The sequence below is a fragment of the Venturia canescens genome, chromosome 5, assembly GCF_019457755.1.
Source record: "Venturia canescens isolate UGA chromosome 5, ASM1945775v1, whole genome shotgun sequence".
Classification (NCBI taxonomy): Eukaryota; Metazoa; Arthropoda; class Insecta; order Hymenoptera; family Ichneumonidae; genus Venturia; species Venturia canescens.
Window position 1 is genome coordinate 10,554,801 of NC_057425.1, and position 17,657 is coordinate 10,572,457.

At 42.0% G+C, this 17,657-nt stretch overlaps 1 protein-coding gene across 2 annotated transcripts in view; it reads left to right on the forward strand.

Annotated features, from left to right (window-relative positions):
• The window catches only part of vkg (viking), a 35,133-nt gene extending 17,692 nt beyond the window's left edge, over positions 1-17,441 (forward strand). For both annotated transcript variants that reach the window (XM_043420807.1, XM_043420806.1), the window contains 18 exons: positions 4,031-4,075; positions 4,811-5,032; positions 5,141-5,203; positions 7,538-7,813; positions 8,443-9,781; positions 10,345-10,538; positions 10,635-10,841; positions 10,957-11,062; positions 11,475-12,218; positions 13,132-13,331; positions 13,442-13,541; positions 13,626-13,811; positions 14,250-14,542; positions 14,757-14,844; positions 14,929-15,099; positions 15,279-15,464; positions 15,569-15,861; positions 16,520-17,441. In XM_043420807.1, coding sequence (XP_043276742.1) covers positions 4,031-4,075; positions 4,811-5,032; positions 5,141-5,203; positions 7,538-7,813; positions 8,443-9,781; positions 10,345-10,538; positions 10,635-10,841; positions 10,957-11,062; positions 11,475-12,218; positions 13,132-13,331; positions 13,442-13,541; positions 13,626-13,811; positions 14,250-14,542; positions 14,757-14,844; positions 14,929-15,099; positions 15,279-15,464; positions 15,569-15,861; positions 16,520-17,002 — 5,196 coding nt within the window. In that variant the 3' untranslated portion in view covers positions 17,003-17,441. The remainder of the gene's footprint in view (positions 1-4,030; positions 4,076-4,810; positions 5,033-5,140; positions 5,204-7,537; positions 7,814-8,442; positions 9,782-10,344; positions 10,539-10,634; positions 10,842-10,956; positions 11,063-11,474; positions 12,219-13,131; positions 13,332-13,441; positions 13,542-13,625; positions 13,812-14,249; positions 14,543-14,756; positions 14,845-14,928; positions 15,100-15,278; positions 15,465-15,568; positions 15,862-16,519) is intronic.
• The last annotated feature ends 216 nt before the right edge of the window (positions 17,442-17,657 follow it).

Sequence of the window (17,657 nt, forward strand, 5' to 3'; positions counted from 1 at the left end):
GCGGGGGTGAGGAATCGACTTCCTGCCTAGCAACCCACAAAAAATTTATCGTCACAACTCTTCTTAATATTATTCCTTAGTCAATAATCTTTATGATAAAAAGAACACTTTATCGAGGCCCAAAACACAGTTTTATAGCTCGGAACGAAGTCCATGCTATGGGTTCGTCGCTATCGGGATTATTCAGAATTCACGATATTCTCACTAATTAATACCCTAATTAACTTGTTTTAGTTTGAGTCTCTGGTGGAACGTGACAGAGCTCCCTTTCAGTCAATCTTTCATGGATTTGTACAATTCAACGAATGATTATTATCAAATTTTTGTTAATGATTTCGAAATATAGAAAAAAAAGCAATGAATTCCGGGTCCTGGACAAGAAAAAACGTTGATAGGAAAGAATTATAAACAGTTTCGATTCATTTCAAGAGTTAATTCCCATCAAGCATTATGAAAAACGTCATAAATGTTTCTCCCAAATTGAAAATGAGTCCACGCTGCTCTCGCTGGCACGTACACAATGAAAATTTTATCGCCCCTGCAGAGGCGTCATCTCGCGAAATATTGAAAAAGTGACGCATTTCCTGTTCGTCTTGAGAGAGTTGCGCCAATGACCGCTGCTGACACGTTTCCGATGAGCTAGTTCTTGCTACTTCTTTTTTTTATCGTGCATTCGTTTCCTTTTTTTCGTTATAATGTATGGGGGATTGGGGGCTAATGAACGACGATTTCAGTGCAAGACTCGGGAACGTAGAGGAACGTCACATGTGAGAGACAAAGAGTTTCTTATCTGAACAACAGCATTCGCACTCTGCCCCCAGTTATAAAAATCGCGAGGAAACTCCGCTGTAACTAGTGATATCAAATACAATAAACCGCGAGAGCTTTTTATTTATTTCCCTAGAAATTCTCGTTGAAAATTCGAACCCGGTTATTATATTTTGTACGAGCACCGCGAGGACAGGAACAATGAATAATTGTACGATGTACAAACTCTGAATGAACGATGAAAAATGAATAATTATTATTTATAAAAAAAAAAAGATGCGCGGTAAAAAACGAGGCCGTGTCACGTGCCTGCCGATAAGCTACTTCCCATTGACAAGTGAAGCTCGGAGCATTCAGAACAACCGGACGTTTCACGATCTCGTATGCAGATACGCAACACCCACCTTTTTGTATTCTTGGCAGACTACATTTGTTCGGAATTATCAGTCGTGAAATCATTCGATGTTCAAAATCTCTTCATTTCCTGTTGAATTATTGTACTTCTGTTATATCCACTCAACGCAATTTCGAATCCCATCGATTTCAACAACGTCTGTAAACTTGACAATTTACTTTCATTTTTTTCTCTATTATCCACTTTTTATTGAGGTAAATTCTAGTTTAAGGTTCCCTGATAGCGATAAGGACAGTTCCAGGGCCTCTTGCGGGCCAGAATTTTGAATTATTTCATTTTCAATTTTGAGCTACGGTGTTCGAGCTTCGGAAAAGTTTATATCGTGAAGAAAATTTATCACAGATTCCGTTTCTCTAAAAAAAAGCATTGCCTTACGCGGGGCTTTTAATCAAGGAAACACGAAAAAACTTTAGATTTTGACGCGTCGAAAGCGGATGTCAGTCACTACGTTGGACTGCTGGTAACAGTTGATTGAACTTCTGGCAAATTCGGGAATCGAGGAAATTGCGTCAAATTATTCAAATTATTCGTCCAGTAGCTTCACTTTTTTTTAACGAATTGACCATTCATTTTTCTCGGTGACATTACACCAAATAAACTGTCTTTCGCACAATAAAAATGTTCCCTAGATTTTGTGTATTTAAAGTGACACCGGTACCGACTCAATCATTAACTAATCAAGTTGAAGTATAAATTTGATCTTTCGTGATATTCTTAAAACATTTTATTACATTTTTGCGATAAAAATATTCTCAATGTAAGTGTTTATTAATTTTATTAATAATTTAGGCTTGAATTAAATCAACATAAAGTAGTTGTGAATTTGACCAGTCATTGAACGGCCGAACTACCTTGAAACATTTTATTTTGGCACGAATCATTTCAAACTTCATAAAAAAAAAAAAAACAATAAGGAGATAAATGGATATTGAAATAACTAAATCAATTTGAGTTATGGAAGAAACGCTTTTACACGAACAGTCGTATGAATTCACCATACCATAAATCGCGACGAACGCAGCAACTTCACGTGCAGGCTCATTCGTTCCACATGTCACGTACAATATTTTATTGTAATAAGTGTATCGAAGGTTGAATATCTCGGATTCGAAAATCAATTATAATTACAATGATTTTTTTCGCAGTAAATCAGAGCAAAGGTCTGTTGCCGATCTGCCTACTTCGACGAAATTTAAGGTAGTGAGCGTTTCAAAACTATTGTTTCATTCCCTTTGTAGAAAGAACAATTTTTCAACTATAGTTAACGCGTTCTCATGTGTCCCTTTTGTTGCATTCAAACCTTAAAAAAAACAAATGTTTTTCCTTTTCTTCGAGAGTCTACGGAAAACGTCTAGAAACGCACGTGCTTTTGAAATAATTCATCGCCAAGATATACATTCCCATTCCATTCGTCCATAAGTATGTCTAAAACATCACAACTCGTGAATAAATCTGCTTTACAATACGAAATGTTTGAGAACAGAGGTTTTTAGCTAAGTGGTACATGGTCGCACGTGCCGTCGTATCTCGTCTCTTTAACCGAGAGTTGAGAACGCGTAATCCGAGAGGTCCAGAGCGTTCTAAGAGTCTGCGCGATAAAAGCTCGATAAGAGAGCGTTGCGCCAGCGGAAGAAGAAAGAAAAAGGGAAATGGGAAGAGGGAGGAGACGGGGCGAAATTCTTCATTCTTCAACAAGCAATTATTATTGAAAGAATTTGATGTGCAAAAAGAAGAAAATGTTCGTCTGACTCGGAGGTTTCGTGGGAAAAGCTCCTTAAACAAACCCTTCAGAATCCGTCTCACAATGTTTTCGATTCTGTAATGAAAAACTGTCTGTATTTAAGCAGCCGAAACGACGAGTTCTCCGAAACCCAATTGATATGCATTGAAAAAACTCGACGGAGTTAACGCGTTTCATCTACACAATTGAGCGTGAATTTTGCGAGGGGGGATCGTAAAAAGCTTTTTACACCCCGCTCGAGCGAGTGCTATCACTTTACATTTGACGATAACTTTATAAATAGGTCGCAAACGATAACGAGTGCATGGATACATGCTCATTTGCACATATTCATAAATCGCCAAAGTACGAAACACGCGTGTTTACCGGTTAAGAAGTCTGGTGTGTGCGGACTAATCAAGAGCGACAATATTCATCAGCGACAATTAAGCGACGAGATTCTCGTTCGCTTATTACGCGAGCGTACAACGATGCGCGATTATTCCGGAGTGTAAAATTCGTCGGGAATTATTTCGAAAGGATTTTAGCATAATATGAGCACAGTTCTGACGGATAAAAAGTGGAGAGGGGGCTATTTTTTATGTGGAATGGAGACAGCAGGGCGAGTTGACTCTCGCTCCTTAAAAGGCGAGAATTTTAATGCAACTCGATGGGGTCCGAGAACGAGTGAGAACATCAATTTGCGGATTACTTCTCGTCAGGGCCTTCGAGCAAAATAAATTGTGTCAAAGATTATCGTACCGTAAAGCCTTTGATGAGTCATCCTCGAGCTTGTACCCAAAGAGCCCTGTAACGAGAATTTTTCTCTTCGAAAACACGAGCTCGAATTGTAAACCGAAAAATCTCCGGGAATGGTTCCGAGTTTCTTTGAAAATACACACGAAAATAATTCGCTGACGCATGTTTTAAAAAGTTCGGAAAAACAAGAGGGCTCGAAGGGTAACACGTGTTGAAAAAAAAATCTTCAAACACGAATATAAAATTAAATTCTCCGTAAATAAGTACGTTTCTCCCGCTACGTTACAACACGCGCGTGCATTCGTCCATCGTTTTGGGAATGTTTATGCCAAGGAATATGTTTACAACTTTTTCTCGTTTTTTTTCAGGGCGATACTGGTATACGGGGCGCGACGGGCGAGCCTGGAACTTCGGTAAGTTTTACGTAACTATGTACAGTTCGTAAAGAAAAGCTCACCGACTACTTGCCATTTAATATTTAAGGAAGTTCACGCGAATCCAATGGAAATTGAAAATTCCAACTTTAAGAGTTGAACGTTGGAAATATGCTAGAAATATACAGCCTGCATCTATTCCCGGAATTATTGTAGGATCTTATTGTAGGATTTTAGTCTAGTTGTCGAGAAAACAATTAACGAAAATCACATTTTTTGATGGGTTATGCACAGGCTCTCATGGCAGGCACACTTCCTGTGCGGACATTTGGATTCAAAAAATAGGACCAAAGAGGCAAATAAGAAAATATAATGTTTTTAGATATCAATGATGTCTTGAGAAAGCCTTGTTACCGGTGAAAATCACTTGGGAATGGAAAAAGAAAAACACATATAGATGGAAAATGGCTGTTGTCACATTTTGCTTGACGATTTTATTACGAAAGTATTTTAACTGTTATCATTGTATTAAAAAATGATCAATCTCAACAACCAAGTTAAATATAATTTTAATAATTGGGAGAATAAATTTTAATCGTTTCTTTGATCATGAAAAGAGTGAAAAAGTTTAGTTGCTTTTTTGAATCACAAGTAACGCATGATCCTGCTCACTTGGTCTATCCGATCTCATAAATTTCATCAAGAGTTCAACTGATTAATTGTTAATTGAATTATTATTGGATGACGAGGATTAATACATTGAAAATAATCCAGGGTAATCCTGGTATAGCTGGTCTCACCGGGCCTGACGGTCTCGATGGCTGCAATGGGACTGATGGCCGCGCTGGGGCACCGGGTATGCCCGGAGACTATGGAGAAAGAGGCCCTGACGGTTTTCCGGGTGAACAGGGCCCTGCGGGTGAACCAGGAGACGGCGGAGTCAATTCCATCGGCGTGAAAGGAGAACGAGGAGTCCCTGCTGCTAGTGGACCCAAGGCAATTATTTTCCGTTCTACAGGCTCTGACCAAATAATCATTTCAGTGCTCTAAATACTGAATCTCAATATTTTCAAATGACTGTATTGATGGAGACAATAATTCTAGGGCTATGATGGTCCTCGAGGTATTCCTGGTGAACCAGGGTTCCAGGGAGAACAGGGAGAACCCGTAAGTGAAGTTATTTTTATTATCTTATTTCCAGTTGAGATTGTCCTGATTACATCACTAACTGACCTTGTAATCCTGTCTTAACCCTTCCCCTTAAGGATGTACATGTGCGTCGTACTAGTCAGTTGACAGTCTCCATATTTTTTCAAAGAAATTACCCCGGTCTTCATTTTTTCATCTTCATTTTTTAATCGTGAATAATTAAATAATGTTTAAGTTGAGTTTCATTGCAGAACATATTTCATTCCGAGTCTCTCACATGCTTCAATAGCACATTGCGAAAAGGCAACTTTTGAGAAAGTTGAATGTAGTCAGCTGACAGATTAGATCAGAGATCAGCATATAATAACCCTAAAATAACCCTTGTCGTAAGCGACACGTTAATTTCTGTAATTTTCGACTGTTGATATTTCAACCAAACGGTCGACAAGGGGTCTTGAAATTTCACAGGCATAGAAAAGAAATTTTAGATTGGAAGACATAAAAAAAATTAGAGTGCTATCAAAAAACAGCCCTCGCGTCTGTGCATCTTAATGGCACGTAACGCTAGGACACTCTGAAAATTAGTCTGTTACATTGAAGTTCGGCAATAAATGAACGAATCGTAATTGAAGTATGGACGAATAAAATTACGATTTTCTCAAAGATCACGGAACAAAGTTCGATTTTTCTTATTCACGCGATAAAAACACGAATAAAATTAATTAAGAGATTAAAAACAATCAATAAAGTTGGCAGTAAAAGATATAAAAAAAATATTTAAAAATTTGAAAGTTTGCAAAAAATAACATCCACGTGAAGCTCTTGGTTCATGTAACGATTCCTTGAGCTGCTTGTTGACTGTCTCTCCTGACGAATAATGCAGACTGTAACGCGAAACGGGGGAAGAAGACACTGATGAGATATTCGCTGACGCGACTCCATCTACATGAAAGGTTGTGCACAGAATTTCGTTCTCGAAATTAATGCCAGCCGGATGAGAAAAATCGTATAAGAATGATGAATGAAGACCGTGACACGTGTCCATTCAACTTACTTTGGTCGCGATCTACGAATCAACGTCAAAAAATATGTTTCATTTGTCTTGGAACAATCTTTTTTTTACATATGAAATAAACTTGTTATTTCCGGGAAGAATTGTTAAAGCGTTGATTGAGATTTGCGACTTGAAAAATCCTGAAAAATGTAATGCAGATATATCTTAAATTCGCTTCCACTTGAAATAATAGCTGCTCATTCTGATATGTGTATACTGAAATATTATTTTATCACGAGCATAATTTTATGATCACTTCTTGTTCCATGATGTCTTTGCTTGGCTCTAGTTAACTCTTCAAATTGATGAAGGCACCTCGTAATCGTAAAATTTAAATTGGTATGTGCAATCGCTTTGAGAACAATTCCTGTAACATAATACCATGATAATAAAATTCTTGAATGAGAGGTTTTGAGACAACATGCACAATTGTCCAATTCAACACTAGCAGATACAATATAAAAATAATTTTTTCGCCAAGTAACGTTCAGTGCTAAGATTATCAACGCTCCAATTAATATTTGCTCTTATAAACAGAAAATTAAGTTGCCTTTGCAGAAAATCGTAATTAAAATTTGGCTAGGTTTTTGAAAAATTTTCCATCCCGACGATTATCACATTCGCTGGCATATAAATGTCAGCGCTCGGACGCGAGCAAATGATTTCGCGAGTCTAAATAATTTGAAGATGAGATGCAAAAAAAGACGAATCGTTGGTGGGACAGAAAGCCAATAATGAGCGATAAATAATAGAGATGTTCGACAGAACATGAACTGTCCATTCAGGTCGACGATATCGAGAACGGAAGCAATCCCGTGACCTACCAGATTCGAGTGCCGCAACTCGTGAAAAGTGTCATAAAATATTCGAAATCAAATGTCAACGTCGAAACTGTGGCATTAAAGAGTAATCGAAAAGTTATTAATAAATCAATGAGCGTCGTTTTTTTAGGAATTGCTTGAAATAATGTGACGTCGTTGCTCGAAAAAATAAATTTTGGACCCAAGTAACGGGGACAATAAAATGAAAATTTGGTGATTGCTTTTTGAAGCACGTGCTTAATATCAAAATGATAAGGAAAAAGTTCCACAAGACATGAAAAAATGTTCATTGCGTGCTGGAAAAATGAAGTGATACGTGAGTTTTGACAAAAGACAAACGGCGGAATAACACAGAATCATACGATGCTTAATGTCAATAGCAAAGAACGTTGTTCTTTGCAAAATCAGAACACCCAAATTATCGTGAATGAAAAATTCAGGGCAATTTTATTTTAAAAACAATTACGAATTCCACAGGGTTTTCCGGGACCTCCTGGACTTCCGGGAATGCAAGGGGAGCCCGGAACTCCGGTGTATGGTGATAAAGGGTCAGTGGGCGAGGAAGGCGATCGTGGAGAACAAGGAAAATCTGCAGGGTTTGAGTGGAGTAAGCGTAACTTCGTAGACGGTCCTCCAGGAGCAAAGGGTATTCGGGGGGATAGGGGTGATCGTGGACGGAAAGGTGAATTTGGGGCGACAGGTCCCCATGGTCGTCCAGGTACACCAGGCTTGAAAGGGATGAAGGGAGACCAGGTACGTAACTACGTTCAAATGACAAATTTTCAATCATGCAAATTCGTGTCCGCGATAATAATAAAGTTTACATTAGTTTTCTTTAAGGAGTTTCGGTACAAAAGTCAAAATATTAAGAAATTGATCAAATTTGGTGATAATGTTCTTCAACATCAAGTGCGAAAATACAAATTTTTTCAAAATTTTCTTCTACTTAGTTATCGAGTAATTACGCATTAAAGCAGATTTTTTATGCCCGGAATGTATACCTATATATATGGAAACGCTATGCTTATACACGTCAACTTTAGTGATCAATTACTCGATAACTGTGTAGAAGAAAAATCTTAAAAAATTTGTATTGTCAAATTTGGCACTAAAGAATATGTTCACCAAATTTTATAAAATTCTAAACTTTTTGAAATTTTTTATGTTTTTAGCATGGTTTAGCATGGCAACATTGTATCGCCTGTACCGAAACTCCTTAACTGCTCAGATATTGAATAGAAGAATGTTACCGCACAGAACAGTTAGTTTAAAAAAATGTCTACCGAAAAAATCAACGCGTTGAGCCATGTATTGTTAATGTTCGATCACAGAGTAGTGATCCACTGTAATCGTCGATAGATAATTTATAAAAAATACACCAGGGTGATGATGGACCACGAGGAAAACAAGGTATCGAAGGTGTAGCCGGTCCAGCCGGTGAAAAGGGCGAGAAAGGTGCCCCAGGTTATGCGGGAGAGCCAGGCGATGACGGATTAGACGGTGAAGAAGGAGAAATAGGTAACATGGGATCGCCAGGAAAGCAAGGAGCGGCTGGTGAACCAGGAGCGTACGTACCGGAACTAGACGAGATCATAGTGGGAAACATCGGAATCCAGGGTCCCGTTGGTCCACCCGGTGAAAAGGGTCCTTCGGGAACTCCAGGAACCCGTGGATTGACGGGGTACATCGGGCCGCCGGGACTCCCAGGCCCGCCGGGTATACCGGGTGAAAAAGGGCGAAAAGGTTCTTCGATCAAGGGCGAGCAAGGGGACGATGGTTTAACGGGTCAAATGGGACCGCAGGGTCTCATAGGGCTTCCAGGACTTCCAGGACCCATAGGAGCCAAAGGATTTGCTGGTTTGACGGTCATTGGACCGCCAGGCCTGGAAGGTCAACCTGGTCTACCTGCATTCAACGGTCCACCCGGCGATCGCGGTGATCCTGGTCCTCCGGGTGACAAAGGTTTCCCCGGTAAAGGTATAAGGATTCGTGGTCCACCAGGAGAGCCAGGATTACCAGGAATTCCGGGACGCGTTGGCCCCGACGGTTGGCCAGGAGTGCCCGGTCTAAAGGGTAAACGCGGACCACAAGGAGATGATTGCGGCGTTTGCCAGCCCGGCCTACCTGGCGTCAAGGGAGAAACTGGAGATGCAGGAATCAATGGTTACCCGGGCTCACCCGGATTCGCTGGACTTCCCGGACCGAGAGGATTCAAAGGCGCACAAGGCAAAACAGGTCCCAAAGGTCCTCGCGGCCTCGATGGAGCTGATGGGCGACCTGGAATAGCTGGGTCGCAAGGACCGAAAGGTGAACATGGTTATATCATCTGGCCACCCGGAGGCCAAGACAAAGGATGGGATGGCGACTTCGGGGACAAAGGATTTCCCGGACCAGAAGGGCCCGCCGGCCTGCCTGGAGCCATCGGCGAAACTGGCGATTCTGGACCACCAGGTCCCAAAGGTGAAAAAGGCGACCTCGGTGCTCCCGGGTTATCCGGAACCGACGGCCGCCCCGGGTGGAACGGCGCACCCGGTGCTAAAGGCGAACCTGCCAGTGTACCAATAGAGTTCCTCCGCGGTGATCCTGGATTGCCTGGAGCTGATGGGTTACCAGGACTTCCCGGTGACACCGGAGCCAAGGGAGAACCTGGCGAAGCTGCTGAACATACTGGCTTACACGTCAAAGGGGAGAAAGGATTCTTAGGCGAACCTGGCGACCGCGGTAAGAGTTTCGAGATTCTTGGTGACATTTCGCACTAACTCGAATTTTAGTACCATTTTTCTTTATCCAATTGTCGTAGAAAATCAACCAAGTTTTTCATGCAAGTTGCAACTTGCAACTTGCAATAAACATTCACACAAAATGCACTCACGCGGATGTCTGAACTAAAATCATACAGAAATATTGAAAATTGAATGATTTTCACAGTTTGAAAGATGAAATTTCAATTTTCAAAAATATTTCAATAAGCTGCATAATTATTAATAGTGTTATGCTGTATTGCGAATTGCTGTATTATAGCTCCGCTATAAATAGAAAAGCTGAAAATCCATAAAAACTAAATACCAGAAAAGTAGAACAGTCGGGCAAGATTTAACACAAAAATTCAAAACGAAATTCGAATATATGAGTATATAATTATATTATATAATCTTCCTAGTTATTATTCAATCAAGAAAACTGCGAATTTGCATGAATTCCTCATCGACATTGATGAAAAATTCGGATTGAAAAATTCTTCAAACAGATAGAAGAAATTAAATGTAATTTAAACTCCACTACAGGTTTCCCTGGTCGAAAAGGATATCAAGGGATCACTGGTCCCGAAGGATTCCCTGGTGCTCCTGGCTTAACTGGTGACCCTGGTATTTCAGTTCAAGGATCCAGAGGTCTTAAAGGATATCCCGGTATGCCGGGAGACCAGGGTCCCCGTGGAATAACCGGCGCTCCAGGTCTACCTGGTCCTCCAGGATTTGACGTAAGTGTTTTCCACAATCGACACGAACAAGAGAGAAGAAACAAATATCTTCAAAAAATCACGCGTTTGAGGTTAAACTACTCTGGGATTTAACAGGGTCTTCCAGGTCCAAAGGGTGATCGTGGTGACGTCGGATCGAATTTGAATTATGGCGATATCGGGCGACGTGGTTTCCTAGGTCAGAAAGGAAATATCGGAGATGCAGGTCCCGCAGGGTACAGAGGTAGACCCGGTAGACCCGGCACGGTAGGGTTACGCGGACCCAAAGGAGCTCCAGGGTTCGAGGGCTGGGCAGGAGAAAAGGTAAGTTATTCATTTTTATTATTTTTCTCAAATTTTAAAGCTAAAATACATCGTCCCTAATTGAAGACGATTTCGGTTATGAATTACTCAAATTAATCATTGTGGTATTTTTCAGGGTGTCAAAGGTGTTAGAGGCGACAGCATTCAAGGAGTACGTGGATATCCTGGACCACCAGGTAGAAATGGAACTCGAGGATGGATTGGAGACGTCGGCATCAAAGGTGAAATTCACTGTTGTTTCTGGAATAATTTTAAAGAAGCTTCTACATGTGTGAGATAGTTGACAAACCTGCCTTTTCCATGCAGTATTTCATTTTTGTCTTATTCTTGACTATTAATACGCCACGCGTACTGCCTTCCCATTTTAATACTCGGCATCAAGACCGCGTCTGTAGACAATGATGTGCAAAATATATTTTTTATCTCTTCTTTTATGGAAAATTGTGTAGAAGCCAACGATGAGGCAATTCAGTACTCGAAAATTCATTCCTGAAGGTTTTTGATACTTTACCGAACCTCATTGAATTGCGGACTGTAAGATAACGAAATGAGCTTCGTTCTGTTTTTATTTATCGTTTTTCGTGTTCTACTTGGTTTATTTTACATTTATTCATCTGAAATATGACGTTATAGGTGGCGACGGGTACCCCGGCTTCGAGGGCATGAAAGGTTTGAAAGGAGAGATCGGATTTCACGGACGTCAAGGGGAAGATGGAGATCAAGGTCCTTTGGGTTACGAGGGTATGGCGGGATTGGCCGGTTCGCCAGGTTCCCCCGGTCCGGATGGCGACGTCGGTGAAATTGGTGCTCCAGGACTCCCCGGCTGGCCGGGAGCAGAGGGCGAACCCGGAATAATTGGTTTGAAGGGCGAGCAAGGTGATAAAGGACCGCATGGACCTACGGGGCTTCCTGGCCCCGATGGTTTCAAGGGTATAACCGGTGACATGGGTCTCGATGGATTCGATGGTGAACAAGGTGAAAGTTCGTTTAGTGGACCTCAAGGTGACATCGGCGAGCCAGGATTTATGGGAGAAATTGGACCACCCGGTCTCCCTGGTTTCGATGGCAGACCCGGAGCTCCGGGCGAAGTTGGACCAGAAAGCGTTGGATTCGATGGCCTGGCTGGAGAGAAAGGTGACAGAGGCTTCGATGGCCGGAATGGACTACCGGGAATCAAGGGAGAATTCGGTGACATGGGTCTCGATGGATTCAAAGGCGAAAGAGGTGATGTCGGTCCCAAAGGACATCCTGGATCCCACGGTTATGATGGTCGCCATGGCGCCAAAGGGGAAATCGGACCTATGGGACCTACGGGCTTTAACGGTCCGAAAGGAAAAAGAGGATTTGAGGGTGATCCAGGTTTAATGGGACGTCCTGGTAAGTGGTTACAGAATTATATCCGCGAAACCATTTTTCTTTGCTCATTAAGAATTTATCCAATTGCTCAAAACTATTTGACAGCTCAATTGAAGATGCGGCAATATTTTTTTACAACATTCATCGATCTCAAAATAGTTCGGCCGTTCCATGACTAGTCAAGTTCACAGCTACTTTATGTTGATTTAATTCAAGCCTAAATTATTAATAAAATTAATAAACACTTACATCGAGAATATTTTTATCACGAGAATGTAATAAAATGCTTTAAGAATATCACGAAAGATCAAATTTATAGTTTAACTTGACTAGTTAATGATTGAGTCGGTACCGGTGACACTTTAAATAAACAAAATCTAGGGAACACTTTTATTGAGCGAAAGAAAGTTTATATCGGTATAATTTAATGAAATTTCCGCGATTCCCGAATTTGCCAGAAGTTCAATCAGCTGTTACCAGCAGTCCAACGTAGTGGCTGACGTCCGCTTTCGACGCGTCAAAAACTAAAGTTTTTTCATGTTTCCTTTATTAAAAACCCCGCAAGGTAATGTTTTTTTTACAGAAACGGAATCTGTGATAAATTTTCTTCACCATATAAACTTTTTCTTAAAAACTCAAAATTGAAAATGAAATAATTCAAAATTCTACCCCGTAAGAGGCTCCGGAACTCGTCTTATCTTTATCAGGACCCCTTAAACTATCATTTACCGCAAAAAAGCGGACCTTCACCGTACTTTATCGAACGGCCGAACTACTTTAATGCGTTTTCAAAAGTGTCTTTGTCCATTGATAAATCATTCTGCACTTTGTAGTTTAGCTTATAATTATTTTTCCCTCGTCGAATGGTATCCACTCATAATAAAAACCGTTGTAACCGATACTCATTCACGCTAATGTGTTATTTTTCGTACAGGTATGCCCGGTGATCCAGGGCCAATCGGATTGCCTGGTTTCGAGGGTCAAGTAGGAAGAAAAGGTGAAATCGGTGAACCAGGATTACCTTCATTCTATGAAGTAACGTACGGAGATTTTGGTGAACAGGGACTCGACGGTTTGCCCGGTCGCAAAGGAGCCTTAGGAGATACTGGACCAGCCGGTTTTCCTGGACCGAAAGTACGCGAAAATCTCTTCATAGACATAAAAAAATGCTGCAATCGACTAAATTTTTTGCTGAAAGGAAGAAAATTCGGTTCGTACAAGCATTGAAATTGCATATTTTTTAGGGAGAACGCGGAGATGATGGATTGCAGGGCGTCGATGGTTTTGAAGGATTGGAAGGACTCCCTGGCCTTCCGGGTGATGAAGGACTTCGGGGATTACCAGGTACTGTACAGTACACAATATTCGAAAAGTCAATAAAACTACCTAAGCGGAAACTTATTTTATCCACTGTTATTCCATCTTCAGGAGCTCCAGGAATGTTCGCCGAGCGAGGTGACGAAGGACGCGCTGGACTCGATGGACAGCCCGGTATTCCAGGACGTCCTGGACAAAAAGGAGCGCCTGGTGAATACGGCAGAAATGGTCCCAAAGGAATTTCCGGTGAACCGGGTAGAATCATTCCAGGACCGAAAGGAATTCATGGAGATCCAGGTTAGACGACAGCATCTCAAAAACCGTTTTATTATTAAAATCATTAACTATTTTCCCTGATCAATGAACATCTCCAATTATTCATTCAACTTTCCCCGAATTTATTACAAATCTCAATGATTCAATGACCCTCGAACCTTGCCCTTATCAGAGCACCTCAAACCGTTCGCAAGTGCAAATTCGGATTTTATGATTACAATTCACATTTTCGAGGTCAACTTGAAATCCAAACTGTCCAAATGAGTCGATGCGGATTCGGTATTGAGATAAGCTCACGAGAAAACAGTAAATAAATCGTGCTCCGTCCGCCAGGTTTCGTTATCAATTGAAACAATCTGAAAGTTGAAAAATATTTAATTTTCTCAATGCCATTAATTACTAGTTAGAACATTCAAAGTAGCAGAACTTGGTTCTACGTAAAAAAAAAAATTCCCCCAGGTCCTCGAGGTTATCCGGGTCGCCCTGGAAACCCTGGTGAAATTGGTATGCCCGGTTTTCCCGGATTCGAGGGCCCGAAGGGTTTCGTTGGTGAGCCCGGATTCTCAGCGAGCGCGGCGAAAGGTGAAGTTGGTGATATCGGGTGGCCAGGATTCGATGGTCAACCGGGTCTCAAAGGTATGAGAGGAGACTCGGGTCAGAACGGTGCGCCCGGAGCTCCTGGGTTCAAGGGCGAGACGGGCGAGCCTGGCGAGCCTGGCATTCCTGGCTTAGATGGTCCGGACGGACCGCAGGTACTGAAAATAATGAACTCTACTTCTCTACCTTCCACCATGGAAAACTATAATTGTTTTTTCCGTCGACATGAGCGAACTCAAAGTACGCCAATCTGAAAATCTAACAAGAATGTTCTCTCCTGATTACGGATTCACCCGGACAATTTCCACTACCTTACACTCACAAAAAGTTTCATAAATTTTGATCAATGATGATAATATTCTGCCACAGGGACCCAAAGGAGACAGAGGTCAGAATCCATTCCCGCCGTTCCCCAGGAAAGGTCTCACCGGTGACACGGGAGCCCCTGGCTTATCCGGTAATGATTTTTTTCAGTATTATATTTTCCCCGACAATATTTCGAATGGGAAGTAATCTTCCATTATATTTTCATTGTCTCAAGGATTCCCTGGTCCAAATGGAATGATGGGCATGCCTGGTCTGGACGGTCTACCGGGTCAGGATGGTGAACGGGGTATGACCGGTCCCCACGGTCCCCCTGGTCCCGAAGGTGAATACGGCCGACCCGGGCAGGAGGGAGTCCGGGGTCCACCGGGTTATCAAGGACCGCCAGGTAAAGTGTGCTGTACCGATCGAAAGATAACGAAGATTTTGAGGATCACTTTTGGATGACTGGAACGTGGATTCTGGTCATTTTCATTCAATATTGTGTATTGAGAATCCTGAAGACTTTATCGAGAAATTCGTCGTTTCACGATTTATTACGATCTTGATGATGAGAGTTTTCCGCAGGTTTTGCCGGAGCACCCGGAGACCAAGCCCCGCCGGGTCCAGGACCCAGGAGTCGAGGTTTCCATTTCGCGCGGCACTCGCAATCCGAGATGATTCCTCAGTGTCCTAGAAATACTGTGAAACTTTGGGACGGTTTTTCACTTCTCCACATCATGGGCAACGGCCATCCGTGGGCCCAAGACCTTGGTGAGTTGAGGAGCAGCCTTCGAGGAGAGGCTGAAATTGTTGCGCGAGTAAGAGCAGACAGCAAGTTTGATCTTCCGTTTTTTACGCTGTTTCCAATCGCCCAGGTGCGGCCGGAAGTTGCGTGGCGAAGTTCTCGACGATGCCTTTCATGTTCTGTAACCTGAATAACGTTTGTGACTACGCTCAGCGCAACGACTACAGTTATTGGCTCAGTTCGACGGAACCGATGCCGATGATGATGACGCCGATTCCGGCACCCGAAGTCGGAAGATACATATCAAGATGCGTTGTTTGCGAAGCCCCCACGAGAATGATTGCCGTTCACAGTCAATCCATGGCCATTCCTGAGTGTCCCGGTGGATGGGAGGAAGCTTGGATCGGTTACAGTTTCCTTATGGTAAATTCCGGATAAAATTCATTTTCTCATTTCAAAATGAATTTTTACGTGTCAAAAAAAAATGTTTCAATAGAATCCTCGCTTTTATGAGTTTATAAATGTTTTTAATATTGAGTAACTTTTCGTTGAAACTATTTTTATTATTTGGAAAATGATTCTAAATAGATAAGCAAGGCGGGTTCTGGATACTGCGGGGTAATGGGGGTCACTCAGCCGCAGCAAAGCAGGTCAGAAAGTTCTCGAAGGTTCGAGATGATAACGTCACCTCTAAATTTGACGATGACGTCATGGAAAGGAACGTTCTCGAAGGTTCTGACTCGCTTCGTTAGGTGACTCGCATTACCCCGCAATATCCAGAGCCTGCTTCGCTTATCTACTATTCTACTCGTTGGTATAAATACTGCTCGGAGTTGTGTACGATTTTATTCATTTTAAATAATTGCCAGGGTCGGAAATGAACGACGACGATCCCGCGGAAAATATCGTGAGACTCGCTCGCAGTAAAGTTTTTTATTTTCTGATAAAAATGTATTTGGAATTGAGCTCAAAATTTTCGAGCGTTTTGTAGAAAATGGATAATTTTTAAGAATCGTTTCTCAAGCAGCTATTTTATTGTGGCATCCAGTAAATTGTTTATAAATTTTGACGAATTACACAGCACAGAGACGCAGGAGCAGCAGGCGGCGGGCAATCGCTCGTCTCGCCGGGTTCCTGTTTGGAGGAATTCCGTACGAGACCGTTCATCGAGTGCCGTGGTTTGGGCACTTGCAATTACTTCTCAACTGCAGTCTCGTACTGGCTCGCGACGATAAAGGATTTCGAGATGTTCCGGAAGCCACAGCAGCAAACTCTCAAAGCCGATCACACGTCGCGAGTGAGTCGTTGCGCGGTTTGCAAACGTCGACAAATAACGGAAGATCTGAACAACAACCGATTGAAACCGTTCAATTCGAACGGGCATCGCTATCCACCTCCGAACGTCGAGGATCGAGAAAACATCGAGAGATTACCCGATTGGCCGAGGAGACGTCCGCAAGGCGGTGAAGCTCGGGGCCCGAGACCTCCGTACAACCGCGCACCCGGCCAATATCGTAGGCGAGGTCGCCCTCGCCGACCCGAACAACCGAACGCGAGAGCGTGACTCGAAACGAAACCAAACGGCGTATAATTATTAAAAATCTAATGTATATAAATATCATAATAATATTAAATATTATTTCATATTTTACATCTTCCTACGCTAGTTAAGTTATGAAAAAATGTCCGAATATCCTCGCGAATCGCTAGTACGATTGGGTGAACGAAATCGCATGACTATCGAATCGTGCACAAAGTGCCATGACGAAAAACTGTTGTCGAGAGATAAAACGTCGACTCTTCCGTTTCAACGAATACTGCCAAATATTATATTTGTCGCGTGAGCCTGGACATCGATACTGTGTCATTAGTTAATCTCTTGTAATATGCCAAATACGAATACGATCGGATGTAGTTTTTCGAATTAACACGTCGTCTATCATTTATATCGCTTGATTATGTATCGATTTTTAAATAAACGAATTTTCTATAAGCTTCTAAAAGTTTCGTATTTTAGTCCTGTCGATAGATTTTCTCGTGACAACTGCCCTCTACACTCGTGAGAGTATAACTTATTAAGGGAAGTGCCCTAGGGAATGCTGGTGGATGTCGAAAATGTTCTGGAATGTAACCAAGCGAGACAGCATAAGCGTGGTAATGTGGGGGTTTAGAGAAGAAACAATATGTGGTGCCCATCGTTGGCTATTTGAAAGACTTGA